We start from the raw sequence: 19,671 nt of genomic DNA, 5'->3' as shown, positions 1-19,671 counted from the left end.
TAGAATCTGTCTCTCTCTCCCAGCCGTTAGATCTCTGCTTATATAACTGTCCCCTTTCCCCGTTTCCTTTCCTTTTTCATGGGATTGTTTTATGCTTGTTTTCCCTCTCCAACCTCCAATAGGAGAAGAGCAGACACACTAATCCACAAAACTAGGGAATGTGACATCTCTCTGTATTTGTTTTTTAGGATCGGAGGTTTGTCTGTATAAATCCCGGTGCATCGATTGGAGCTCAGAACTGCAGGGCAAACACAAATTATACTTCATGCTTCAATTTTAAATTCATTCATCCTGGCTCCTCTTAGTTTGCCTGTTAAAGTTGGTGTCCTCTCACTCACTCACTCACTCACTCACTCACTCACTCACTCACTCACTCACTCACTCACTCACTCACTCACTCACTCACTCACTCACTCACTCACACACACACACACACACACACAAAGCCCCCTGGACTCGTGCTGGCTGGTGCCAGGCCACTTGAGTTGTGACTGTCCAGGGAGAGACAGTTAGAGTCTGTTACGCTGTTTAGAAGAGAGGGTTCATCTGTCTGGTCAGCAGAAAACACTGACAGATAGCTGCGCTAGCACACACAAACACATACACACAATAATGTCAATTCTCACTTACTGTACTACACAAAATCTGCATTCGAATGCAGAAACGTATACTCCTGCCCACTCATCTACTCGACCAACCAACCCACACACACACACACACACACGCACACACACACACACACACACACACACACACACACACACACACACACACACACACACACACACACACACACACACACACACACACACACACACACACACACACACACACACCAGAAGAATAGACAACACATGCACCTGTCCTTCCACCCACCCATCTAACACACGTATACGCACTCCACTTTTTTCCAGCCATGATTACCATCGCTTTTCTCGTCACACATTCCATGAAGCACCCGCCCACACACCACTCTCTGAGCTCTCTTCCTCATCAGTCAGCCAACCCTGCCTACAGTGAGAGATGAATGCTAAAACACACTGCTTTGCACTCTCATCCTCTCTCTAACTCTCCTTCCGCCCTCTTACCTGCCTCTCTACCTCGAAATCTATCTAATTTTTCTCTAGTCTAAATTATCACTCAAATCATCACCATCACACAAACCCTTTTCATTTTCTAAAGCCACTGCCCTTCCTTCAATCAGTCCACGATTCTTTATTTTACATCATTTACATATTTGACGACACCTTTTTCAGCAATATTCATTTAGTTTATTTTTATGGCCTCTCATTCATTTCACTATATTGCCTTCTCTATGAAAATGGCGAAATCCCAAATGCAACACATTGCCGTTACAATGAATGAACTCCCATAGAAACGACAGTGTTCTAATATAGCTACATGTTTTCTTCCCTTTCATCACTACCCATTCCTCTCTCTCTCTGTCCCCCACACCGCAGCCCCACTGTCAGATCTCCTGCTGTTTATCCCCTCTCTACGGCTCTCTCCTCTTCCTCTCCAATTCTGATAAAAATGCTATACCCCTCAAAACTCAACTCTGGACCTAGAATCCAGTTTCACTCATTTTTTCATTGTTCCCCTCCAATCAGGGACTGATTTAGACCTGGGACACCAGGTGGGTGCAATTAATGATCAGGTAGAACAGAAAACCAGCAGGCTCTGGTCCTCGTAGGGTAAGAGTGGAATACCCCATGTTCTATACCATACAAATGGGCCATCTAATATCATACTTTAACGCAACACACAAGCCATCAGCAGCAGAGCAGCGTACACGGCAGGAAGTGGTGTTACTCACATGGTCTCGTCGTTCTGGAACTCCAGTTTCCCAGCCACATCCTCGTAGTCCTCCCCAGCCTTGGCGGTGCCCTCCAGGGTGTGGTAGGGGATGGCCACTTTACCCCTGGCCCCGGACATCCGGTGCACCTTTACCTGCATGGTGCCCACGCTCTCGCTCACCCTCATAGACTCTACTTCAAACGTGAAGATGCCTGCGTGGTCGTCGTCATAGATGGTTACCGTGGCAGTGTGGGCGTTGCCCAGGGCGGCCTTGGGGGATACGTGGGGGGAGAGGTTCCTCATACTGCTGGTGGTGGTGATGGTGCTGGGCTCCAGGATGGCCACCTCGGCACGGTGGACAATGCGAGGGTTGCTGAGGTGCACGTAGAAGTGCTCGTCCTCTTCAAAGATGTCGTCATCAATAACCCCCACGGTCAGCTCCTTAAGTGTCTCACCAGGTTTGAAGACCAGCGTGCCCTCAGCAAATTCATAGTCTGAGCCGGCGTTGGCCGTTCCGTCCTCTGTCCGGTAGTCCACCTGAGGTGACCCAGGAACAAAACCAACTCAATGACGATTAAATTAATTCACTAGACAGGAGTAATTACTGGAGAAAATGGCCCCCTGGCTCGACCCTTATCTCATCTAAAAACCTTTCCCATTATTACATTTAGCTTGAGTGATTTTCAACATAATAATCTTTCCATTATACAGTACAATAAATCACAAAGACAAATATGAGTAGCATGTCCCCACTGACCTTGACTGTGCAGCCGCTTTCGCCCCCATGGCGCCCAACAGACAGCTTGAGCGAGCTACAGTTCTCGAAGCACTGGTAGTGGGAGGGTTCAAACTGCAGGTAGATGGTGTGGGGGTCCTCCTCCTGTCCGCTGGCCTCATGGCAGCTCACCACCTTCCTAGCCTGGTCGGCAGCATGCTTCTTCAGGATGTTCCCAGCACCGATCATCATGCGTGTGGCCTGGATGCGGTAGAAGGCCCTGCTCTTCTGCTGCTGGACCAGAACCTGGTAGTTGGCCATCTCAATCAGCTGCTCTGTGTCCTTCTCTGGGTGCCTCTGTTTCAGCTCCTTCAGGGTGCGGGCCATGTCCCTCCGAGCCTCATCCTCTTCTGAGTTCAGCCCTCCACCCTCCTCCACCCCCTCCAGCATGTGGTCCAGCACATCCTTGGGGTGGGGGTGGGAGTTGCCCCCCTGGCCGTCCATCTCCACATCCATCTTGGTGAACATGCTGTCCCCCTCTGTCTCGATGATGATGCCGCGGGCCTTGTCGACACGGTAACGCTTGTGGATGTACTTGTAGAAGAGCAGGCGTCGGTCCGCGACCCAGGCCTGAACCACACAGATGGGGAAGAACATGAAGGTAAGTACGGCCTCCCACACCTCCACCTCCCCCGGGGAGATGACAGCCAGGATCAGGTAGAGCCAGATGTAGGCGAAGATGCTCCAGGTTGCCGTGACGAAGAACACCCTCAGGTGCTTGATCCTGCGTGTCTCGTTCTCTGGCACCACGTGCACACAGAGGGCAATGATGACGAACATGTTGAATGCTGCGCTGCCCACGATGGTGCTGGGGCCCAGGGAGCCTGCCTCAAACGAGTGGCCACACACCTCGATGACAGACAGCAGGATCTCTGGGGCAGACGAGCCTAGGGCCATCAAGGTCAGGTTGGATACGGTCTCATTCCAGATGCGTACAGTGGCTGTGGTGGTCTCTCCGTTGGGCTTCTTGATGGTGATCTCTTTCTCCTGAGAGGTGATGACCTCAATAGAAGACATGAAGCGGTCGGCAATGATGGACATGCCCAGGAACATGTAGATGAGTGCCACGAAGTAGACGATGGCCCGTGCCACCTTGTCGCCCACTGACGGGTTCTGAGGGTTCCACATGGGCAGGACCACGCCCTCAGAGCAGGGGTCTCCATCAGAGCAGTTGCTGGGCGGGCTGCTGGGTGCTGCATGGTCTGAGCCAGCCTGGGAGAGGTGGGTAAGCCCCAGGAGGAAGAGGAGGAAGAGGGAGGTGGAGAGGCTGGAGGAGGTGGAGGAGAGTTGGGCAAGGCTCAGAATGTGAGTGTGTAACATGCCGGCGTCTGGAAATTCGAGTCAGCTGGCTCCAGAGATCAATCCACTTCACGTCTAACGTCTCAACCGACACCTCTGGAAGACAAAAGGGAAGAAGTGTAGTGACTTACAGACAACACTAGCGCAAACACAATATCGATCATTAGTATTACATGGATTATGAACAGAAAAACAGCCCCGTCGCAAAAATCGACGTCTTAATTCCAGACAAACTAAACACCTTCTTTGCCCGACAATACAATGCCACCGACACGGCCCGCTACCAACGACTGTGGGCTCTCCTTCTCTGTGGGCAATGTGAGTAAAACATTTAAACGTGTTAACCCTCGCAAGGCTGCCAGCCCAGACGGCATCCCTAGCCGTGGCCTCAGAACATGCGCAGACCAGCTGGCTGGTGTGTTTACGGACATATTCAATCAATCCCTATCCTAGTCTGCTGTCCCCACATGCTTCAAGATGACCACAATTGTTCCTATTTCCAAGAAAGCAAAGATAACTGAACTAAATGACTATCGCCCCGTAGCAGTCGCTTCTGTCATCATGAAGTTCTTTGAGAGACTAGTCAAGGATCATATCACCTCTACCTTACCTGCCACCCTAGACCCACTCTAATTTGCTTACTGCCCCAATAGATCCACAGACGATGCAATCGCCATCACACTGCCCTATCCCATCTGGACAAGAGGTATACCGATATAAGAATGCTGTTCATTGACTACAGCTCAGCATTCAACACCATAGTACCCTCCAAACTCATCATTAAACTTGAGACCCTGGGTCTTGACCCCGCCCTGTGAAATTTGGTCCTGTACTTCCTGATGGGCCGCCCCCAGGTGGTGAAGGTAGGAAACAACATCTCCACTCCGTTGATCCTCAACACTGGGGCGCCACAATGGTGCGTGCTCAGCCTCTCCTGTACTCCCTGTTCACCCACGACTGTGTGGCCATGCACGCCTCCAACTCAATCATCAAGTTTGCAGACGACACAACAGTGGTAGGCTTGATTACCAACAATTGACGAGAAGGCCTACAGGGAGGAGGTGAGGGCTCTCAGAGTGTGCTGTCAGGAAAATAACCTATCACTCAATGTCAGCAAAACAAAAGAGATGATTGTGGACTTCAGGAAACAGCAGAGGGAGCACCCCCCCCTTATCTACATCGATGGGAGAGCAGTGGAGAAGATGGAATGTTTTAAGTTCCTCTGTGTACAAATCACTGAAAAACTGAAATGGTCCACCCACACAGATAGTGTGGTGAAGAAGGCGCAGCAGCGCCTCTTCAACCTCAGGAGGCTGAAAAAATGTGGCTTGTCATCGAAAACCCTCACTAACTTTTACAGGTGCACAATTGAGAGCATCCTGTTGGGCTGTATCACCGCCTGGTACAGCAACTGCACCGCCCACAACCGCAGGGTTCTCCAGAGGGTGGAACGGTGTCACAGTGTCTCCTGACCCCTCCTGTCTCAGCCTCCAGTATTTATGCTGCAGTAGTTTATGTGTCGGGGGGCTAGGGTCAGTTTGTTATATCTGGAGTACTTCTCCTGTCTTATTCGGTGTCCTGTGTGAATTTAAGTCTGCTCTCTCTAATTCGCTCTTTCTTTCTCCCTCTCGGAGGACCTGAGCCCTAGGACCATGCCTCAGGACTACCTGACATGATGACTCCTTGCTGTCCCTAGTCCACCTGGCCGTGCCGCTGCTCCAGTTTCAACTGTTCTGCCTTATTATTATTAGACCATGCTGGTCATTTTATGAACATTTGAACATCTTGGCCATGTTCTGTTATAATCTCCACCCGGCACAGCCAGAAGAGGACTGGCCACCCCACATAGCCTGGTTCCTCTCTAGGTTTCTTCCTAGGTTTTGGCCTTTCTAGGGAGTTTTTCCTAGCCACCGTGCTTCTACACCTGCATTGGTTGCTGTTTGGGGTTTTAGGCTGGGTTTCTGTACAGCACTTTGAGATATCAGCTGATGTACGAAGGGCTATATAAATACATTTGATTTGATTTGAACGGTCTGCACAACGCATCACCGGGGGCAAACAACCTGCCCTCCAGGACAACTACAACACCTGATGTCACAGGAAGGTCAAAAAGATAATCAAGGACAATAACCACCCTAGCCACTGCCTGTTCACCCCACTTCCATCCAGAAGGCAAGGTCAGTACAGATGCATCAAAGCTGGGACCGAGAGATTGAAAAACAACTTATTTCTCAAGGCCATCAGACTGTTAAATAGCCATCACTAGCACAGAGAGGCTGCTGCCTACTTACAGACTTGATATCATTGGCCACTTAATAAATGGAACACTAGTCACTTTAATAATGCCACTTTAAGAATGTTTACATAGCTCGCATTACTCATCTCATATGTATATACTGTATCCTACACTATCTATTCTTATACTATCTATTGCATCTTAGCCGCTCTGTCACTGCTCTTCTATATATTTATATATTATTTTCCCATTCCCATATATTGTGTGTATTAGGTTATGTTGTGGAATTGTTGATATTACCTGTTAGATACTGCTGCACGGTCAGATCTAGAAGCATAAGTATTTCACTACACTCGCAATAACAGCTGCTAACCACATGTATATGACCAATACAATTTGATTTGCAGATCAGTGAAGGGTCTGCAATGCATCCCTGGTCTTGGAGCCACAGAGTGGTCCTTGTCTTTCCCTAAGGCTAGGTGTTCCAGTGGTCAATCAGAATGTGATGGGGAAGTTACAGTGATAGAGTTCATTACAACCCACATATCTGGTTAATCAATTAAAGCCTGGACGACAATTAAAACCAGCAGACCACGTAAGTAGCTCTCCAGAAGCCGAATGATCGATTTTTACAGATGAGCACCGCCATTGTTTACCCACCTGAGTAATCTCCTATTTGCACTTACTGTAACCCTGTTTATGGTGTTATTGGTGGTATAAAAGCCATTGCAGCTGCTGTTACAATAGCTGATGCTGTCAACTAGCACTTTATTCTCTGAATATCCCATCCAACACCTCCTGGTTCACCCCCTCTCTGTGACTGACTACCCATTGTGCTGTATTGTCAATGTTAACTCTGTAATATACCGAGCACGGTGTTCACTTTGAAATACACTTTTTGAAAACACTAACCCTTGTTCTTTTTAATGCCTCGGTCTATGGTGCTTAACAAATGTGTTAAACCGTGGCCCAGCGTCAGTGGTAACAATAACAGTGTAATGAGTAATGTTCACAGGAAGAGAAAGTGTTTTTTCTTTCTTATCTCTGAAAAGTCCTGGCTGAGGCGTGTTTTATATAAGAGCCTGTATCACGCATGGATGACCAATGACGCCTCTGCTTCCTTAGCCTCTCTCTCTCTCTCTCTCTCTCTCTCTCTCTCTCTCTCCACAAACAGTACAGTACACTCACATCAGCAGCTCCTGTCTTTCCAAGCCGTACAGTGGTCCACAGCCTTTCACCTCCTAGTGCCAGCCTCCCCATTCCCCACCTCTCCACGTGCACTCCCTCCTAACCAGTCGCCCACCTCTTTCGATGATCACCCTAATCCTAACCTTAACCCTATCCCTAACCCTAACCATAACCCTATCAGCAGCACTACAGGGCTGCTTTGTTTCCAAACAATGAGACCACCGACAGCTATTGTACCACCAATAACAACAGAAACAGCCTCTCTGGGTAAGTGGGCATATGGCCAAGGCGGTTTACACACTAAAGAGGAGATCACTCAAAGGTGGGTGAACAGACCAGCATCGCTGATCTGTGGAAAGGATCCAGCCCTGTATTCACAGAGCACTGATGTTTTCATCAGCCTTCCTGTGCACTCCCTGGTACTTCCAACTACTTGGATTATAGTGTTTTTCCTTGCCTTCTATTCTTTACTTACCATGCAACATAGCCCACGTAGAGTGAGACTAGCTAGAGTTCCCTAATGATTGACAGGTGAAAACATTCTGTGGACATGGCACATGCCACGACTGACTCCCGGGGCGGCAGGGTAGCCTAGTGTTTAGAGCGCTAGGCTAGTAACCGGAAGGTTGCAAGTTCAAATCCCAGAGCTGACAAGGTATAAATCTGTACTTCTGCCTGAACAGGCAGTTAACCCACTGTTCCTAGGCCGTCATTGAAAATAAGAATTTGTTCTTAACTGACTTGCCTAGTTAAATAAAGGTTAAAAAAAAGGAGACGGGACGATAGGGAATAGTGATCTGAATAACAGTGAGCATCCCTGTCCACAGTCACTGGCAGTCAAATGGTCAGGTAGGGACAAGATCTCGGCGTAACATCGAAAGGACATCTTAAGCCCCTGTGCCCCTTTCCATTGGTTTGGTTTATTGACTTGCACCCTTAACAAGGAAAGCGTCTTCAGGCATGTAAACCTTTAGCAAATGTGGCACACTGTCGAGGGGTCAAAGATGAAATTGTTGCATCTCAAAAACATTCAGACATTCAGAGCAAAGAGGAAAGAATTGTATAACATTACAAGATGCCAAGAAGAAGACGACTGCATGAATATTAGGTTAAGAGACTCAGAGCAGGCGCGGAACTGGACATCAGCTGTGTGTCTGGTAGAGGTTTAATCAGTAGTCCAGCCAGCCATCGTTTCTCTCTGCCTCCACTCAGAATTCGCCACGGTGACAGGCCAGAAACAACAAATAGAGTTTGAAACAACATGAACACACCACACAAACCATAAATGTTGCGGTGCCATTTCTGATTTTTCTTCAGCAGAATATGCTCGTACAAATTGATTCAATTTCACTCCATGTTAAACTGTGTCTAGACTGGGGTACCTCATTCCTTCAACTCAATTACTATCTGACATTTTTAGGATAACTGTGCAAAATCAGTTTTTTTGTTTTCACATAGACTTGCTGGCATACCCACAGATTTCAGTTAGCATTGATGCAAAGAGCTGTAGAAATAGCACAAAGGTCATTCAAACCCAATATATTTCTTTGACATTGTTGTTTTGTATGAGTCTATGGAACACTGCAAAACCATACCAAGCCACCTACATTAACAGATGTGTGATAGGGGGTTTAGGTTTGGGCACCAAAAGCAGTCAATACTGTATTGACACTGTATCCTCCCTCTGCCTCTTCAGTCCATCCAAGTCAATATTTAGCACACCTCCCCTCTGTCTTCATTTACCTCATGACAGCTATCCCCAGCAATGCTACACAGATCATGTAACTCATACAACACAGTAACTGATCGTTGATATACTCTTATGTTTGCAGTTTTCATAATGGCCCCCAGACCGGAAAATCGATTCAGTGCCAACATTCTAATACTGAGACTTACCATGAAGACGATCTCTTTAAGGTCAAGTATGGTAGCGGTCTCATTGACGTCAGCTAAAAATGTAATATAATAGCATTGTTATTTGTCCAGGTTAGATGGTGGGGCTGCTCACCGCCAGCAAATAGCAGGGGGAATGAGAGTGGAGCAGCATACTAATGAAGGGAGCATTAGAGAGAAGTTACAGAACACCTGCAGATCACCCCTGAGGTTCTTACACTGGAGAATCCCACTGAGCACAAACTGGTTGAATCAACGTTGTTTCAACGTAATTAGTCAACGTATTGTGACGTGGAATCTACGTGGAAAATACATTGGATTTGAAAAAAAGTAATACATTTAAACTGTTTGTTTTAAGGGTGCATTTTCAACCACGGATTATGTCATCATGGTAGAAACATTTGAACATAGACAAACCTTAAAATATGTGAATTTGTACCTTTAAAACAATGTCCGATCTTCAACATTAAATCCACTATATCAGACAAAAAGCAATGAGCTGGGCAGCACCTCCTACTGGAGAATTGATCTAACTACAGCTTAGCTATAATATTTGTCACTGACTATCACCAATGTGCTGTCGTGAGAATGACTGTTGAGAGATCTCCAATTAAAAATGAGATATATTCACTGTTGCTATCAAAAGCCATTCCAAAGGGTAGGTTTAACAGAGCAAATTATATGTGACCATACTTTATCACTCATATAACATGATTATATTTAGGCCTTCAACAATCAACAGCTATTGTTTCAATTCAACCCAGAATTCAACTAATACTATACGAAACAATAGCCTAGGGTTTCAAGCTCTGGCTGATTAAAAAAGTAATGACATTTAGTGATATTGAATTGTGTTTGGTTGTCAAAACAACCAAATATCAACATTTGAAGGAGATGAAATCTTCTGCTTGGATAGTTCCATCTGTGCCACTGACTTAGTCTGGCTTTAATTCCAGTTTAGTGTTTTTAAATCCAGTTTAGTTTAGTTTAGTTTATTAATTCGACCATTTAAAAAAGCAAGCACACATAAAACCTAAAAGCCATACATGCACATGAATAAAATCATTGAGGATAGCACATGAATAAAGTCTGGGACTTATTTCCATTGTGTTCCTCTTGAGACAAGATGGCTATTACAAGATCGAACACAGTACGGCAGTGAAGTAATAATACAAAAACATAAAAGAGGAACATCTATCTCATCATTCTAGTTACATCATAAGGGTTATTCATATTGACACAGAAGACATCAAACATATTTTTTATTTATTTTTAAAGCTGCCCAGAGAGGACATTGTTTTTATAGGCAGAGGCAACTCATTCCATTCTGAGGCTCCAGTATACAAGAAAGTACCTTTACTAGCATTACTCCTGAACCTGTATAAGCACACATCAGCAACACCTGATCTGGTGCTGTGATTGTGTGCATCCGTAACACGAGGAAAGTAATCACTTAAATATCTGGGTGCAGGACCATAAATACTCCTGTAAACCAAAACTAGTCTAATCTGGGACACCCTAGCCTCAACAGGCAGCCAGTTTAGTTCCTGAAAGCAGCTCCTGCCTATGTGAGTACGTGGACTCACCTTCAATACTACCCTGATCAACTTATTCTGGGCTATCTGGAGCTTTCCCTTCATAAGTTTAGATAAGCCCCCAAACCAGGAAATACTAGCATAGTCAAAATGGCATTGAATGAGGGCAGTAGCTAGCACTTTCATGGAGTCCTTATCAAGCAGCTTGGACTTTCTAGACAAAAACTTAGTCCTGGCATTAACCTTCCCTAGCACCTTATTGGCCATGCTCACACCTCCCAAGCTTCCATCAAGGATACATCCCAAGTAGCTAACAGAGGTTTTAGTAGTCAGCACCTCACCCCCTAACTCCACTCTGATTTCAGACAACCTACACAATTTAGGTCTGGATCCAAAAATAATAATAATAGTTTTCCCAAAGTGCAGAGATAGCTTATTATCTCCAAGCCATTTGCTAATGTTAGTAAGCTCTGTGCTAAGTATGCTCTCCAACATAGTTTTACTTTTGTGAGACACCAGAAGTGTAGTCATCCGCATAAAGACAACGACGGCAAGAACAAGCATCTTTCATATCATGAATATACAATAAAAACAGCAGAGGCCCAAGCACACTCCCATGCGGAACGCCACAACTCATTAGTTCTGCCTGAGACAGTGAACCATTAACCTCTACTACTAGCTCCCTTCCTGGTAAATAGGACTTTACCTAGCCTAGAGGGATACTGCTTAACCCCAGTGCCTCCAGTTTGGAGATTAGGAGACAGTGGTGAACTGTATCAAAGGCCTTCTGTAGGTCAAGCAGTACCATTCCACACAGATTTCCCTCATCAATCTCTTTCCTGATGAAGTCAGTCAAGTAAATTAGACATGAATCAGTGGAGTATGTTTTTCTAAAACCCAACTGAAAATCATATATTAGACCCTGTTTGTAAACATATTCATACATTTGCTCATGTACAATTCTCTCCAGGATCTTTGATGTTACACATATTTGTAGTGTCTACAAATGAATTGATATGTTGGATTCAAGTCTCCATCTCAACCAAACATCAAAGTTAAAGAATAGGATAAAATCAAATCAAACTTAATCCACATTTAAAGTTTGATTTGATTTAACTTTGACGTTTGGTTGAGATGGAGACATGAATCCAGCATATCAATGATTCATTTGTTGACATCAGCTGGAATTAAAGTCAGTGGCACAGATGGAACTATTGAAGCAGAAGATACAGTAAATATTTTAAATAGAAAACATAGCCTCTATTAACTTATCGACAAGCTAACAGATTATATGTTGGATTCAAATCTCCAATTTAACCAAATATAAAAGTTAAAGAATGGGATTACGCCAGTGGCACAGGAGAAACTATTCAAACAGTAGATACATCTCCTTTATAGGTTGATATTTGGTTGCATTGTCAACCAAACACAGTTCAATATTACTTTTGCAATACAATAAATAGCCTGAAGCTTTCTTACAAAATAATGTAACATTCAACCTTAAAATGACTAACACATCCATGGCCACATTCCTAGTGTACTGTAACTATACTTGTCATCACAGGTCTGTGGAGATCTTCACAGTTGCTGTAATAATCTGTGCAGAATATCGAACGGCATTGATAATTTGTAACATGTACTTTTAATGTAATCTCAACTACAATCCAGGCCATTTGGTTCTGCTATTACATGTCGCACAGTGATAACACATTAATCTGATATATAAATAAACAAAATATCTGACATTGTATTCGCATTTGAACTTTGCTGTGCTTTTAAAATGGTTGAAAGCACAGTGATAGACATGTGGGTGAAAATTCAGATGAAGTTGGAAGTTTACATACACTTAGGTTGGAGTCATTAAAACTTGTTTTTCAACCACTCCACAAATTACTTGTTAACAAACTATAGTTTTGGCAAGTCGGTTAGAACATCTACTTTGTGCATGACACAAGTAATTTTTCCAACAATTGTTTACAAAGAGATTATTTCACTTATAATTTACTGTATCACAATTCCAGTGGGTCAGAAGTTTACATACACTAAGTTGACTGTGCCTTTAAACAGCTTGGAAAATTACAGAAAATGACATCATGGCTTTAGAAGCTTCTGATAGGCTAATTGACATAATTTGAGTCAATTGGAGGTGTACCTGTGGATGTATTTCAAGGCCTACCTTCAAACTCAGTGCCTCTTTGCTTTCCATCATGGAAAAATTAAAAGAAATCAGCCAAGACTTCAGAAAAAAAATTGTAGACCTCCACAAGTCTGGTTCATCCTTGGGAGAAATTTCCAAATGCCTGAAGGTACCACGTTCATCTGTGCAAACAATAGTATGCAAGTATAAACACCATGGGACCACGCAGCCGTCATACCGCTCAGGAAGGAGACGTGTTCTGTCTCCTAGAGATGAACGTACTTTGGTGCGAAAAGTGCAAATCAATCCCAGAACAACAGCAAAGGACCTTGTAAAGATGCTGGGGGAAACAGGAACAAAAGTATCTATATCCACAGTAAAATGAGTCCTATATCAACATAGCCTGAAAGGCCACTTCGCAAGGAAGAAGCCACTGCTCCAAAACCAACATAAAAAAGACAGACTATGGTTTGCAACTGCACATGGGAACAAAGATCGTACTTTTTGGAGAAATGTCCTATGGTCTGATGAAACAAAAATAGAACTGTTTGGCCATTGTTATGTTTGCAGGAAAAAGGGGGAGGCTTGCAAAGCCAAAGAACACCATCCCAACCGTGAAGCATGGGGGTGACAGGATCATGTTGTGGGGGTGCTTTGCTGCAGGAGGGACTGGTGCACTTCACAAAATAGATGGCATCATGAGGCAGGACAATTATGTGGATATATTGAAGCAACATCTCAAGACATCAGTCAGGAAGTTAAAGCTTGGTCGCAAATGGGTCTTCCAAATGGACAAGCATACTTCCAAAGTTGTGGGAAATGGTTTAAGGACAAAAAAGTCAAGGTACTGGAGTGGCCATCACAAAGCCCTGACCTCAGTCCTATAGAAAATTTGTGGGCAGAACTGAAAAATGTGTGCGAGCAAGGAGGCCTACAAACCTGACTCAGTTGTACCAGCTCTGTCAAGAGGAATGGGCCAAAATTCACCCAACTATTGTGGGAAGCTTGTGGAAGGCTACCTGAAACATTTGACCCAAGTTAAACAATTTAAAGGCAATGCTACCAAATACTAATTGAGTGTATGTAAACTTCTGACCCAGTGGGAATGTGATGAAAGAAATAAAAGCTGAAATAAATAATTCTCGCTACTTTTATTCTGGCATTTCACATCCTCAAAATAAAGTGGTGTTCCTAACTGACCTAAAACAGTGGGAATTTTTACTAGGATTAAATGTCAGAAATTGTGAAAAACTGAGTTTAAATGTAGTTGGCTAAGGTGTATGTAAATTTCCGACTTCACCTATAGATAATAAACAAAAGTGAAATACACAACAACAACAAAAACAAAAAACGCTACACTCAAAAAGTTCCAAAAGAATAAAGACATTTGAAATGTCATATTATGTCTTTTTTACAGAAAAATAGTACAAAAGGGAAAATAAACATAAATGTGGGTTGTATTTACAATGGTGTTTCTGCTGGTTTACCTTTTCTTGTGGCAACAGGTCACAAATCTTGCTGCTATGATTGCACACTGTGGTATTTCATCCAATAGACACGGGAGTTTATCAAAATTGGATTTGTTTTCAAATTCTTTGTGGGTCTGTGTAATCTGAGGGAAATATGTGTCTCTAATATGGTCATACATTTAGTAGGAGGTTAGGAAGTGTAGCTTAGTTTCCACCTCATTTTATGGGTAGTCTGCACATAGGCTGTCTTCTCTTGAGAGCCAGGTCTGCCTTTGGCGGCCATTCTCAATAAAAAGGCTATGCTCACTGAGTCTGTACATAGTCAAAGATTTCCTTAAATATGGGTCAGTCACAGTGATTCAGGTATTCTGCCACTGTGTACTCTCTGTTTAGGGCCAAATAGCATTCTAGTTTGCTCTGTTTTTTTGTAAATTCTTTCCAATGTGTCAAGTAATTGTGCTTTTGTTTTCTCGTGATTTGGTTGAGTCTAATTGTGTTGCTGTACTGGGGCTCTGTGGGGCCTGTTTGTGTTTGTGAACAGAGCCCCAGGACCAGCTTGCTTAGGGGGCTCTTCTCCAGGTTCTTTTCTCTGTAGGTGATGGCTTTGTTATGGAAGGTTTGGGAAACATTTCCTTTTAGGTGGTTGTAGAATTTAACAGCTCTTTTCTGGATTTTGATAATTAGAGGGTATTGGCCTTCTTTGCATACATTATTGTGTGTCTCAAATTTGGTGTTTGTCCCATTTTGTGAATTCTTGGTTGGTGAGCGGACTCCAGACCTCACAACCATAAAGGGCCGTCATTGTAAATAAGTCTCTCTCTATATACAGTGGGGAGAACAAGTATTTGATACACTGCCAATTTTGCAGGTTTTCCTACTTACAAAACATGTAGAGGTCTGTAATTTTTATCATAGGTACACTTCAACTGTGAGAGACGGAATCTAAAACAAAAATCCAGAAAATCACATTGTATGATTTTTAAGTAATTAATTTGCATTTTATTGCATTACATAAGTATTTGATCACCTACCAACCAGTAAAAATTCCGGCTCTCACAGACCTGTTAGTTTTTCTTTAAGAATCCCTCCTGTGAGTGGAGACTCATTACCTGTATTAACTGCACCTGTTTGAACTCGTTACCTGTATAAAAGACACCTGTCCCCACACTCAATCAAACAGACTCCAACCTCTCCACAATGGCCAAGAACAGAGGGCTGTGTAAGGACATCAGGGATAAAATTGTAGACCTGCACAAGGCTGGGATGCGCTACAGGACAATAGGCAAGCAGCTTGGTGAGAAGGCAACAACTGTTGGCTCAATTATTAGAAAATGGAAAAAGTTCAAGATGACGGTCAATCACCCTCGGTCTGGGGCTCCATGCAAGATCTCACCTCGTGGGGCATCAATGATCATGAGGAAGGTGAGGGATCCGCCCAGAACTACACAGCAGGACCTAGTCAATGACCTGAAGAGATATGGGATCACAGTCTCAAAGAAAACCATTCGTAACACACTACGCTGTCATGGATTAAAATCCTGCAAGCCAGCCCATGTCCAGGCCCGTCTGAAGTTTGCCAATGACCATCTGGATGATCCAGAGGAGGAATGGGAGAAGGTCATGTGGTCCGATGAGACAAAAATAGAGCTTTTCGGTCTAAACCCCTACTCGCCGTGTTTGGAGGAAGAAGAAGGATGAGTACAACCCCAACAACACCATCCCAACCGTGTAGCATGGAGGTGGAAACATCATTCTTTGGGGATGCTTTTCTGCAAAGGGGACAGGACGACTGCATCGTATTGAGGGGAGGATGGATGGGGCCATGTATCATGAGATCTTGGCCAACAACCTCCTTCCCTCAGTAAGAACATTGAAGATGGGTCGTGGCTGGGTCTTCCAGCATGACAATGACCCGAAACACACAGCCAGGGCAACTAAGGAGTGGCTCCGTAAGAAGCATCTCAAGGTCCTGGAGTGGCCTAGCCAGTCTCCAGACCTGAACCCAATAGAAAATCTTTGGAGGGAGCTGAAAGTCCGTATTGCCCAGTGACCCGAAACCTAAAGGATCTGGAGAAAGTCTGTATGGAGGACGGGGCCAAAATCCCTGCTGCAGTGCGTGCAAACCTGGTCAAGAACTACAGGAAACGTATGATCTCTGTAATTGCAAACAAAGGTTTCTGTACCAAATATTAAGTTCTGCTTTTCTGATGTATCAAATACTTATGTCATGCAATAAAATGCAAATGAATTACTTAAAAATCATACAATGTGATTTTCTGGATTTTTGTTTTAGATTCCGTCTCTCACAGTTGAAGTGTACCTATGATAAAAATGACAGACCTCTACATGCTTTGTAAGTAGGAAAACCTGCAAAATCGGCAGTGTATCAAATACTTGTTCTCCCCATTGTATATAATATGAAATAATCACTATTATTCCAAGATAATTCTTCAGCCAGAAGTGCTTTTTTTTGTTTTACCCCCCTTTCTCCCCAATTTCGTGGTATCCAATTGTCTCATCGCTACAATTCCCGTATGGGCTTGGGAGAGACAAAGGTCAAAAGCCACGCGTCCTCCAAAACACAACCCAACCTTAACACAGCGCGCATCCAACCCAGAAGCTAGGTGCACCAATGTGTCAGAGGAAACACCAATTGTGCATCGCCCCACGGACCTCCCGGTCGGCTGCGACAGAGCCTGGGCGCGAACCCAGAGTCTCTGGTGGCACAGCTAGCAGCTGTCCTAGACCACTGCGCCACCCAGGAGACCAGTGTTTTATGAGGTTGGTTCGGTTTTGGTTTGTTTCTAAAAAATAATCACAGGTTTTCAATTTTGTTTTTTAAATAATTGTTTTAATTAAATGCACTATGCATTATGTGGGTTGAATGCTATAACAACACAGAATAAAACAATTAATAAAGGTCCCACGATTATTAACCTTAATTTATTCACTTTACTTTTTACCTTGATAAAATATTTATTTCATTCAAAAAATCACTATTTTCTAGTTCTTCAAAGTAATAAGAATTTTTTTTTATGACTGCTGAATATCAAATATCAATCACTTACATGCTGACCACACTGCTCATACATGTTATTCAATTATTGCACCCATAGACGCTTGCGCACGTCAACGAGAGTCTGTGTTGCCAAGTGCTAAAATAGAATAGTCAGTTCTATTTGTGACGCTGAACGCGGTGCAAGTCCTGCCTCTCCCATCTCCTCATTGGTTTATAGAAGCAGATATCCACATGCCATCTCCTCATTGGTTATACCCACATGGGTGATTGAAAGATGACTAGAAATTATTTGGTTGACCGTTTTATGTGTGGATTCATTGTCAGTGTAGAGAACCTTGTGCATTTCAGGTAAAATAACAACAAAACGTTTATATCCCAGGACAAATTAGCTAGCAACAGCATGCTAGCTAAATAGGACAAATTAGCTAGCAACTGCAAGCTAGCTAAATTGCCATAAATGTTTAATGATTTTCGACCTGTCCACAAATTAATATAATTGGTTCAAAGTTTGTTTCGATATTTCAACCTGTGTGTCATGATAGCGTTTGGTGTGGGGTGACAAAATCAATTTGCGCGCAGCAGGTTTGGGTAAGGTGTTATATCATGTATTTTCAGGTGGAGATGCGAAGCAACATCTGCTCTCTATATCACCTCACGATCACGCAGTGTACTCTCTTCCATAGCAGGCTAATGAAACACAGACCGGACAAGTAGACACGCAATTGTGTTCATTTGTAGTTAATTACCACGTTTTAAGCACTAACCTATGTAGATATATTGGCCTTTTTAAAACTACAACTCCCTACTACATCGCACAGTTCAAGCTGGATCGGATTTCTCTCTAGAGAAACTGTGCGATGTGCGCATTGAGCTCACAGAAAAAAAACGGAACGAAATGGAATTCAAATAATTTAACTGACATCAGTCAATTTACTTGTTTAAAAAAATAAAAGACATTTCGGTTAATCGCTCAGCACTAGCCAGTGATTCATGTTTCCTTTCACTGTTTGGCATAATTTCTGTAAATACAAAACACAGAGATAACCAAGGCAGGCAAGGCAGTTTATTTCAAATATATGAGGCTTTGCTTCATGGAAGTGACAGAGCTGAGGTTTAAATCTTCCCTTCTTCATTCAGCTCATTTAAAATGGTTTCCTATTATCTACAACATGCACATTCGGATAACACAGAGGGAGGGACAAAAGAAGAAAGACAGAACAGTGAAATGGCAGAGAGTGAGAGAATTTTTTTAAACCCCTTCCTGGGAAAGTGGGGGGTTGAAGACTTGACTTTGAAGTTGGGGAAGGGGAGGGGCAGGGAACCGACATCACATGCATGGCAGCAGTAAAGCGGAGAATTACACTGAACAAAAAATATAAACGCAACATGCAACAATTTCAAAGATTTTACTGGGTTCATAAAAGGAAATCAGTCAATTGAAATAAATTCATTAGGCCCTTATCTATGGATTTCACATGACTGGGAATACAAATATGCATCTGTTGGTCACAAATACCTTAAAGAAAAGGTAGGGGCGTAATATCAGAAAACCAGTCATATATCTGATATGACCACCATTTGCCTCATGCAGCACGACACATCTCCTTCGCATAGAGTTGATCAGACGGTTGATTGTGGCCTGTGGAATGTTGTCCCACTCCTCTTCAATAGCTGTGAGAAGTTGCTGGATATTGGCGGGAACTGGAACATGCTGTCAAACATGTCGATCCAGAGCATCCAAAACATGCTCAATGAGGTGACATGCCTGGTGAGTGTGCAAGAAACAGAAGAACTGGGACATTTTCAGCTTCCAGGAATTGTGTACAGATCTTTGCGACATGGGGCCGTGCATTATCCTGCTTAAACATGAGGTGATGGCGGCTGATGAATGGAAAGATAATGAGCCTCAGGATCTTGTCACCGTATCTCTGTGCATTCAAATTGGTATCAATAAAACGCAATTGTGTTCGTTGTCCGTAGCTAATGCCTGCCCATATCATAACCCCACCGCCACCCTGGGGCACTCTGTTCACAATGGTGACATCAGCAAACCGCTCACCCACACGATGCCTGGTACAGTTGAAACCAGGATTCATCCGCGAAGAGCACACTTCTCCAGCATGCCAGTGGTCATCGAAGTGAGCATTTGCCCACTGAAGTTGTTTACGATGCTGAACTGCAGTCAGGTCAAGACCCTGGTGAGGACGACGAGCACGCAGATGAGCTTCCCTGAGAAGATTTCTGACAGTTTGTGCAGAAATACTTTTGTTGTGCAAACCAACAGTTTAATCAGCTGTCCGGGTGGCTGGACTCAGACGATCCT

The 19,671-nt window shown here is 43.8% G+C and overlaps 1 protein-coding gene across 2 annotated transcripts in view; it reads right to left on the bottom strand.

Annotated features, from left to right (window-relative positions):
* Nucleotides 1–19,671, bottom strand: part of LOC112228808 (sodium/calcium exchanger 1-like) — a 47,555-nt gene that overhangs the window by 17,400 nt on the left and 10,484 nt on the right. For both annotated transcript variants that reach the window (XM_042309725.1, XM_042309726.1), the window contains 2 exons: nt 2,555–3,967; nt 1,817–2,334 (listed from right to left, as the gene is read on the bottom strand). In XM_042309725.1, the coding sequence (XP_042165659.1) occupies nt 1,817–2,334; nt 2,555–3,892 (1,856 nt within the window). In that variant the 5' untranslated portion in view covers nt 3,893–3,967. The remainder of the gene's footprint in view (nt 1–1,816; nt 2,335–2,554; nt 3,968–19,671) is intronic.

This window comes from Oncorhynchus tshawytscha, linkage group LG30, assembly GCF_018296145.1.
Source record: "Oncorhynchus tshawytscha isolate Ot180627B linkage group LG30, Otsh_v2.0, whole genome shotgun sequence".
Taxonomy (NCBI): Eukaryota; Metazoa; Chordata; class Actinopteri; order Salmoniformes; family Salmonidae; genus Oncorhynchus; species Oncorhynchus tshawytscha.
This window is presented reverse-complemented; position numbering and strand designations above follow the sequence as displayed.